This window comes from Otolemur garnettii, unplaced genomic scaffold (genome assembly GCF_000181295.1).
Source record: "Otolemur garnettii isolate 467f Iridium unplaced genomic scaffold, OtoGar3 scaffold00025, whole genome shotgun sequence".
Lineage (NCBI taxonomy): Eukaryota > Metazoa > Chordata > Mammalia > Primates > Galagidae > Otolemur > Otolemur garnettii.
The window spans coordinates 2161416-2171777 of record NW_003852420.1 but is presented as its reverse complement, the minus strand read 5'-3'; the positions used below and the strand labels follow the sequence as shown (position 1 = coordinate 2171777).

The 10362-nt window shown below is 37.4% G+C and overlaps 1 protein-coding gene and 1 non-coding gene across 2 annotated transcripts in view; one reads left to right on the top strand and one right to left on the bottom strand.

Moving 5' to 3' along the window:
• The window catches only part of TASP1 (taspase 1), a 302109-nt gene that overhangs the window by 234977 nt on the left and 56770 nt on the right, over window positions 1-10362 (bottom strand). Inside the window, exon 5 of the mRNA XM_003788007.3 lies at window positions 2234-2354. Within this exon, the coding sequence (XP_003788055.1) occupies window positions 2234-2354 (121 nt within the window). The remainder of the gene's footprint in view (window positions 1-2233; window positions 2355-10362) is intronic.
• On the top strand, window positions 3522-3627 carry LOC111724724. The gene has a single exon (XR_002772967.1). It is a non-coding gene; the product is annotated as a U6 spliceosomal RNA (small nuclear RNA).

Here is a 10362-nt window from a genome sequence, read left to right as displayed (position 1 = left end):
CCCAGGAGTTGGAGGTTGCTGTGAGCTGTGATGCCATGGCACTCTACCTAGGGGGATAGTTTGAGGCTCCGTCTCAAAAAAAAAAAAAAAAAAAATCACACATGAATAAAAGAAGATATAAAAGAAAATATAATCTTATAAATGTTAAAAACAGAAACCCATTGTTTAAAACTTCCCACAAAAAAAACTCCATTAATTTGTGATAAATTCTTCTAGATAACTGAAAAGAAATCATTCCTTCCAAATTCTATAAACTTTTTAAGGAATAGAGAAAAAAGCAATTCCCATCTCATATTATGGAAGCTGACCATAACAGAGAACAGAAATAGATCATTACTCATAGTGTCACTTAATTTACCAAGACAATTCTGTGAGGAAAAGACCATCCTTTCAATAAAGGGCAATGAAAGTCATATGAGAAAAAAAAAAATGTTGATCCCTATGCTCACACACACAAACATTAGTACAAGCTTACAAAGGATAGAAACAATAAAATTACTAAAACAATGGAGACTATCTTCATAAATTTGAGTAGGCAAAAATAAAACACAAAATGAATCAGCCACAAAAGAAAAGGCTGATAACTTAAATATCATTAAAATTAAAAATTCCTATTCATCAAAAGACAGCATTAAGAGAGTGAAAAAAAGCAAGACACAAACTAGGAGGAGATATCCATAACACACCTGATGAAGGATTTGCATCTAAACACATCTTTAAATATATCTAAAATATGTCAAGTACTCCAGCAAACTAACAAAATAAATAATCAAATAAAAATACACAAAAGATGTGACCATGAACTTCACATTGAGGATATCTAAATGGCCAATAAGCATATGAAAAGGTTCTCTATGATAAGTAACCAGGGAAATCCAAATTGAAAGAATAAAATCAGCATACACATATCAAAATGGCTGAATTTTTTAAATTATTTTTAAATAATTTAAATAATTTAAAATTTAAATAATTTTAAAATAATTATTTTTAAAAAATAATAATACCAAAAATTGACAAGGATACAGAGTACTTGAAATGTGCACATGTTACTGGTAGAAGTATACACTACAATAAATACTTTTGAAAACTGGAAGTATCTACTAAAACAAAGCATATATGTATCTTAACTTATCATTCCAATTCCTATATCCAGGAGAAATAAGTATATATATCTACCAAAAGACATGTATAAGAATATTATTGAAGCTTTATTCATAACAGTCAAACACTAGAAACGATTCATATGTCCACCACAAAGAAAGTAGGTAAGTTATGATATAACCACACACTGAAGTGCTATTAGAGAAAAAATTACTGTGACATAAAACAAAGATCCATCTCACAGGCTTAATGTTATGCAAAAGAAACCAGACACAGAGGTGTCTGGTAACATTCACGCAAATTTCAGGAATAGGCAAATTAATACACAGTGCCCAAAGGCAGAATAGGGGAAGGTAACATAAAAAGCATGGACTAGAAAAAGTGTAAAAGACATTTCTAGTGTTATGAAAATGTTCTACATCTTGACGTGGACATGTTTAATGTCTTAATCTAGGCAATGATTTATATGGCTGCATGCATCAAAAAATTTAGAAAGCTATACACTTAAAATCTATACATTTCACATATATATATATATTGCTTTAATAAATGAATTATAAATCATTAGCTATATCATTTATGTTCTAATGTGGAAAAATCTCTAAGACATTCTATTTAAAGAAAAAAGTTTCTTAATAATAAACATATTTAATTTTTAAAAAACAACCATATACACACGATAAAACTATATATTACATAAAAATATAAAGCAATGGATTTTCACTAGTTAAACCTCAGGGGGAGAAAAGGACAAGAAGGAAAGATTCAGACTGAAGATAAAAATTATGTTTTATTTATTTCATATGAAATTTTTTATAATTAAAATGTACTTATTAATTAATGTAAATAAAGTATAAAATTAATATAGTATTCTAAGTCAAATTGTAAATGTCTTCATCTGAAAGCATGAAGGAAAATGATCAAATTTTAACCAAAACCTTGAAGATAGGTTGCTTTGTTGTTTTTAAAGCAATTAAAATTTCTTTTTTTAAATTTAGTACAAGAAAAACATTTATTTTCAACACTAAGCAAGAATGATTAAACAAACTGGACTAAGTCATTAGAAGGCATGAAATGGTAATACATGTAGTTTTTCAAAGAAAAAAGATAACGTGTCATAATGCCTACATACCACTCAGTGCTCCAACAGCTCCAAAATTTAAAGATTTTCCATCCATTATGCTAGCATCACACTCGATTTCACCTAAGAGATTTAGATTAGATCCCATTCCTGCATTCGTAAAAGGAGAATCCTAAAGGACAAAAACAAAAATTAAAATATCATTAGTCTTAAAGAATTAATACCAATCCTTCATAAATTCTTGAAAAAACTAGGTCAGAAAACACTGACCAAGTCACTGTATGATGCCAGTACTATCCCAATATCAAAACACAACAAAGATACCAAAAGAAAAGCAAACTACAGAGAATTATTACACATCACAAACAAGAGGAAAGTAAGGTTGGTTTAATATCTAAAAATCAAAGTAATATTCTATATTAATGAAGAATTAAAAACAATATCATATCAATAAACACAGAAAACAGCATTTAACAAAATCTAATTTTGGGCAGCACCTGTGGCTCCATGCGTAGGGCACCAGCTCCCTATACCAAGGGTGGCAAGTTCAAATGCAGCCCTGGCCAAACTGCAACAAAAAATAGCCAGGCATTGTGGCTACTCAGGAGGCTGAGGCAAGAGAATTGCCTATGCCCAAGAGCTGGAGGTTGCTGTGAACTGTGACACCATGTCACTACCAAGGGTGACAAAGTGAGACTCTGTCTCTAAAAAAAAAACAAAAAACAAAAAACAAATAGCCTTTTATAATAAAAACACTCAATAAACTAGATATAGAAAAAGATGTACTGGCCAGGCATGGTGGCTCACACCTATAATCCTAGCACTATGGGAGGATCACTTGAGCCTAGGAGTTTGAGGTTACAGTAAGGTATGATACCACTGCACTCTACCTGGGGCAACAAAGTGAGACTCAAACTCAACAAAACAAAAATAAAAAGTCTTTAACATTAATGATAAAAGATATCTACAAAAAGTCCAGGGCTAACAATATAATGAAGATAAAAGACTGGATGCCTTCCCCTAAAATCATGAAGAAGACAGATATGTCCACTCTCACTACTTCTATTCAACAATATGCTGTACAACTAATCAGATAATTAAAGGGAAAAAAAAGAAAAAAAGAGCATCTTGATTAGAAAGGAAGAAGTAAAATTCTGTTTCACAATAATTTAATCTTATATAGAAAATCCTAACGACGCCACTAAAAAACTATCAGAACTAACAAATTCAGCAAGGTTGTAGGATATAAGATCAATATGCAAAAATCAATAAGATTTCTAGAGATTAGCAATGAGTAATCTGAATATAAAATTAAGAAAATTCCATTTACAATAACATTGTATTCATTTTGGCATCACATAATACTAAAACGAACAATACAGAGAAGATTAGCATGGTCCCTGCCCAAGAATGACATGCATCTTTGGGAAGTATTCCATATTTTTAAACTCAAGCAAGTCAGAAAGAAAAAAACAAACAACCCCATTAAAAAGTGGGCAAAAGTCATGAACAGAAGCATTCCAGGCTCGGCACCTGTGGCTCAAGTGGCTAAGGCACCAGCCACATACATCTAAGGTGGCGGGTTCGAATCCAGGCCGGGCCGCCAAACAACATTGATGGCTGCAACCAAAAAATAGCCAGGTGTTGTGGCAGGTGCCTGTGGTCCCAGCTACCTGGGAGGCTGAAGCAGGAGACTCACTTGAGCCCAGGAGTTGGAGGTTGCTGTGAGCTGTGATATCACAGCACTCTACCCAGGGGGACAGCTTGAGGCTCTGTCTCAAAAAAAAAGAAGAAGCATTCCAAAAGAAAGAAGGCCAATAAACATATGAAAAAAATGTTTGATGTCATAATCATCAGGGAAATGCAAATTAAAACCACATTGATTTATCACCTTACCCCTGTTAGAATGACTATTGAAAAGTCCACAAACAATAGATGCATGAATGCAGAGACAAAGGAACATGAAAGCAGAGAGAAAGGAACACTTATACACCATTGGTGGGATACAAGCTCTATGGAGTTGTATGGAGATTCTTCAGAAACTTAAAATTAGATTTATCTGGCTTGGCACCTGTAGCACAGAGGTTATGGCGCCAGCCACATACACTGAAGGTGGCGGGTTCAAACCCACCCCTGGGCATTCTGGTGGGCACCTGTAGTCCCAGCTACTTAGGAGTATGAGGCAAGATAATCACTTCAGCCAAAGAGTTTGCTATGAGCTGTGACACCACGGCACTCTACCCAGGGTGACATAGTGAAACTCTGTCTCAAAATAATAAAAAATAAAATTAGAGTTATCATTTGATCTAGCAGTCCCACTACTGGATATCTATACAAAGGAAAAGAAGTCTTTTAATCAAAAAGATACCTGCACTGGAATGGTTACTGCAGTACAATTCACAATTGTAAAGATGTGGAATCAACCTAAATGTCCATCAGTTCATGCTACTTAGGCATTAAAAAGGATGAATTAGTGCCTTCTGCAACAATTTGGATGGAACAAGAGAACATTATCCTAAGTAAACTACTTACAAACAGAAAAACACGGCAAGTATTTGCTAATAAACTGGAATTAACTACTGAGCACACGTATGCACAGAAGGAAGTAAAAGTAGAAATAAAGCAGGGGGAATGGGGGAGGAGGGATAGATGAAAATCTCCCTCATAGGTACAGTGAACACTATCTGAGGGACAGGCACACTTACAACCAAAGCATTACAAAAGCAATCTAAAACCAAAAACATTTGTACCTTGCTATTTTGAAATAAAAATAAGTGCCACCAAAAACAATAAAATGAGAATAACTTTAATAAGAGAAGTATAAGATTTGTACACTAAAAGCTTTAAAACATGTAGAAAAAATTTTAAATACCTAAATAAATGGAAGGTCATACTATATACTTAGATCAGAAGGCATAATAATGTTATAATGGCAATATTCCCCAAATTGATCTAATTCAAAGCAATCCATTATCAATTCCTTATGATTTTGTAGAAATTCACAAGCTAATCCTAAAATATATATAGAAATGAACAATCAAAGGATAACCAAAACAATCTTGAAAATAACTAAATTGAAGGACCTATGCATCTAGGTTTTATAACTTTCTAAAAAACTATAGCAATCAAAACAGCATGATATAGAAGCACGGCTAAGGACAAAAATACAGATTAGTGTAACAGAACTGAAAATCCAGAAAGAAGCCGTCTCATTTATTGTCAATTCAACAAGGATGCCAAAACAATTCAATAAAGAAGGTATAGTCTGTCCCTCTGGGCTTCAGCTTTCCCAGGTCCAGCCACTCACCCACCCAGGATTCCGTGACCTCGGTCCCTGAGTCTACTTCCCATCTGGTCCACGGGAGGCACAGCTCTCCCAGGTCCCAGACCTTCCCTGGTGGTTCTGTGGCTGCAAGTGGAGGTTGGTGCAGGGCACAAGTAGCAGAGGAAGGCTCCCACATGCACTGGGGCACGCTGGGGAGGGGGGGGAGATGGCCAACTGGACCTAGCTTTCCCATCCAGAAGGAGAGTTAAAGGACAGAAGTTTAGCAAGTAAGCTGATGGTTTGGAGCTGAGCTAAGAGAGAAGGTTGAAGAACACACATCAACCCTGCTAAGACAAGATGCAACCCCAAGGAAACAAATAGGTACAAAATTAATCATCAAGCGGACGGGAGCCCCCTCCCCCATGAGGATGGCTCATAGCATACTTTCTAAAAACAAGCAAGCAGAGTTCAGATATCCTCCTATTTTATCCCATGGGAGAGACCCTCTACAAACCAGAACTCTTTCCCCTACTAGTATGCCATAGCATTCTCCTACCAGGCATAAAATTATATAAAACTATATATATTGTCTGCCTGAGATTCTGAACTCCCAGCACTCCCCTCCACTCTCAACCCAAGGTCTGGAAGCCTGTCCCCCATGGAGTCCATATTCCTGGGCATTTTCTCAAGAGTTGTGGACAAGGCATGGGCTGTTGCAGGTCTGCGCTGCAGATTCTACAGCATGGGTATAAAAAGACAGTGGACTGAGGGAACCATAACAGAGAGGGAGAGGAGGTGCCCCGTGGCACACAGCAATGGCAGTGGGGGTAACAATAGGACCCATACCCCTGGGGATATACTGGAGAGACACTCCCCACCTCTCTGGGTAACCAGAGAAAGCTAGGCATCTTCTCTAGTGGCAGCCACTAGCAGAACAGATCTGGGACCGAAACGCAGGCCCCATTAGCAAAGGGTATGCCCTAAGGCGGTACCTGCCTGGGCAGAGCATGGCAGGAATGGAGAATAGACTACTCACACAGATTGCATACTCCTAGGGTGGAGCTAAGTCAGAAGGACTACTTTAGTGAGCCTAAGAAGCACCTGGCCCCCAGGAGATGATAGCTGAGACAAAAGGAGGCAGGGAGAGGCAGGAACTGACAACTGAGTGTGAGCTCTACAACACAACACAGAGTGCAGTGAAGACAGACACGCCAGTTCTGAGCAGCGGCACAGACCAGGGCTGAGTTGCAATTTCTGTGAACTCAAACAGCACCTAGCACATAGGCAGGACAGAAATATAAATTCTGCAGAAATGTAAGTGTCAGCAACAACAATCGGGCAGGGCTGATTGAGTTGAATTGAGTGAATAGCCCCAGCTTCCATTACGCACTCAAGGTTATCAGGCCTCAGCTCCCCCTGCCACATGATGGCAGAATGTGGCGGTCTAGCTGAAGAAACATAGATCCTCCTGTGACTCAGACAGATGCAAACTCCTGGAGCATCTACCCATTAGAGGGAACTGGGTCACAGCCCTGTGAGGTTACCAGTGACTGTGTGTGACAGAGGTATAAGGTGGGGAAGGAGACTTCAACCTCACCAGACTAATTCATTTGCTGGGAGGAGGGCTGCTTTTGACTCCATGGAACACCAGAACAAGTCATACATGAGCTTCCAGCAGACCCCCATGATGTAGTTGCAGGAGACCTTTTGAACTCTCCTACTTGAGACCAGGCACTGACTGGGACAAGTGATTTGGATCTCTTAAACTGGGGCAATCATCCGAGGACTATCCAAAGTGGTACGCTAGGTATATGGTTGTGGGAAAGTTTGATTTTCCTTTTCCAATTGTTGCCCATGGGGGGCAGGGTGCCTTAATTGCTGGTATTTCTCCACAGCTGAGACTTCAACCCAGAGTAACTGATTCACTAGGTTAGGACAGAGACCACCTGAAGACAAGACAGAGCCACTTAGCCCCACTACACCAAGCAGGTACCCAGTGTCTCAGGCTGTAGCACTGTACGAGTCCTTTGCAAAGCTGAACAGGAAAAAGTACAGACACCACTCCTAGCTCATGGGAAAAGGGCTGGTTAATCACTACTCCAGGAACCCCCAACACAACATCACCCCATTTGCTCATCTAGTCAAATGGTGTAAAATAATCATGGAGCAGAATCAGCAGAAAACTCCAGTAACATGAAAAACCAGAGTAGATCAACTCCCCCAAGGAAACATGGCAGACACAACAGAAAACCCCATTCACAAACAAATGGCTGAGATGTCAGAAAAAGAATTCAGAATTTGGATTGCAAATAAGATTAACAGAATGGAGGTAAAGTTGGAATTAGAAATTCAAGGAGCATTTCAAAAGTTGTCTAAAGAATTCAATAAATTCAAAGACAAAATCAGCAGAGATTGTGACACAGTGAGACACGAACTTGCAGCCCTCAAAGATCTGAAAAATCCCTCAGTAACAGAATGGACCAGGAAGAAGAAAGAATTTCTGACATGGAAAACAAAGCATTGAACGCTCACAAATGCTCAAAGAGGAAGAGAAATGGAGAGCAAGAATGGATCATTCTCTCAGAGAGCTCTAGGATAATTCAAAGAAAACTAATATTCGCCTTATAGAAATTCCTGAAGGCAACGAGGATGCTTTGAAAGACACAGATGCTCTACTTCATGAGATAATGAAGGAGAACTTCCCAGACATGCCAAGAAATTCTGAAATCCAGAATTTCTAGACACATTATAATTAATTTTGCCAAAGTTAATATAAAGGACAAAATATTAAAAGCAGCCAGATGTAAGAAAACCATAACCTACAAGGGGAAGAATATTAGAAAGAATGTACATCTCTCTGCTGAAATCTGTCAAGCTATAAGAAGGTGATCATCAACTCCTAAAACAAAATAACTTTGAAACCAGGATCCTTTATCCAGCTAAAGAGAGTTTCATTTATGATGGAGAAACTAAATGCTTTAATGACATTCATATGTTGAATAAATTTGCCATAACTAAACCAGCTCTGCAGGATATTCTCCGACCTATCCTCAATAATGACAAGCGCAATCTTCCACCACAAAAGTAAACTCACTCAGAAACTTTTGATCAAATTCCAACTTCCACAGTAGCAAAAGGATTAAAAATGTCCACTGGACTTTTGAAAAACTTGATACCCAAAATTCTACAAGGCTTATCAATATTCTCAATTAAGATAAATGGCTTAAATTCCCTTCTAAAGAGGCCCAGGTTGGCTGACAGTATACAAAAACTCAGGTTAGATATCAGTTGCATACAGGAATCTCATCTTAGTTTAAAGGATAAATACAGACTCAAGGTAAAGGAATGGTCATCTATATTTCAGGCAAATGGAAATCAGAAAAAAGCAGGTGTTGCAATTTTATTCACAGATACAATAGCCTTTAACACAACAAAAGTAAAGAAAGACAAGGATTGTCACTTCATATCTGTTAAGGGTAACACTCAACATGAAGAGATTTCGATTATTAACTTATGCACCCAACCAGAATGTGCCTCAATTTACAAGAGAGACACTAACAAACATGAGCAATTTGGTTTCCTCCAGCTCCATAATACTTAGAGATTTTAACAATCCTTTGGCAGTGTTGGATAGATCCTCCAAAAAGAAGATAACCAAAAAAATTTTAGACTTAAACTTAACCATTCAACAATTGGATTTAACACACATCTACAGAACCTTTCATCCTAACAACACTCAACATACAGTCTTCTCCTAAGTCCATGGAACATACTCCAAAATTGATCACCTCTTAGGTCACAAGTCTAACCTCAACAATTTTAAAAGAATAGAAATTATTCCTTGCATCTTCTTGAACCATCAAGAACTCAGTAAACACAGTAACCTACATATTCATAGAAAAACATGGAAACTAAATAACCTAATGCTGAATAATAGCTGCATGACAGATGAGATTAAGAAGGAAATTACCAAACTTTTGGAACAAAACGATCCTCTGGGATACCGCAAAGGCAGTCTAAGAGGGAAATTTATGGCACTGTAAGCCATAAATTTTTCTTCCCAGAAAGAGAAGACGTTAACAATTTAATGGGACATCTCAAGTAACTGGAAAAGGAAGAACATTCCAATCCCAAAAACAGCAGAAAAAAAGAAATAATCAAATTTAGAGGAGAATTAAATGAAATTGAAAATAAAAGAATTATACAACAGATCAATAAATCAAAAACTTGCTTTTTTGAAAAGGTCAATAAAATAGATAAACCTTTGGCCAACCTTACCAGGAACAAAAGAGTAAAATCTCTAATTTCATCAATCAGATATGGTAAGGCAAAATAACAATAGACTCCTCAGAAATTCAAAAAAATCCTTAATGAATATTACATGAAACTTTATTCTCAGAAATATGAAAATCTGAAGGAAATCAACCAATACTTAGAAGCATGCCACCTCCCTAGACTTAAACAGAATGAAGTGAAAATGTTGAACAGGCCTATATCAAATTCTGAAATAGCATCAACTATACAAAATCTCACTAAAGGAAAAGCCAGGGACCAGATGGCTTCACATCAGAATTCTACCAAAACTTTAAAGAGGGACTAGTACCTATACTACTCAACCTTTTCCAAAATATAGAAAAAGTAGGAATACTACCCATCATATTCTATGAAGGAAACATCACCTTGATCCCCAAACTGCGAAAAGACCCAGCAAGAAAAGAAAATTATAGACCAATATCACTAATGAATATTGATGCCAAAAGGTTCAACAAGATCCTAACAAATTGGCTCGGTGCCTGTGGCTCAAGTGGCTAAGGTGCCAGCCACATACACCTAAAGTGGCGGGTTCGAATCCAGCCCGGGCCCGCCAAACAACAATGACGGCTGCAACCAAACAATAGCCAGGCATTGTGGCGGG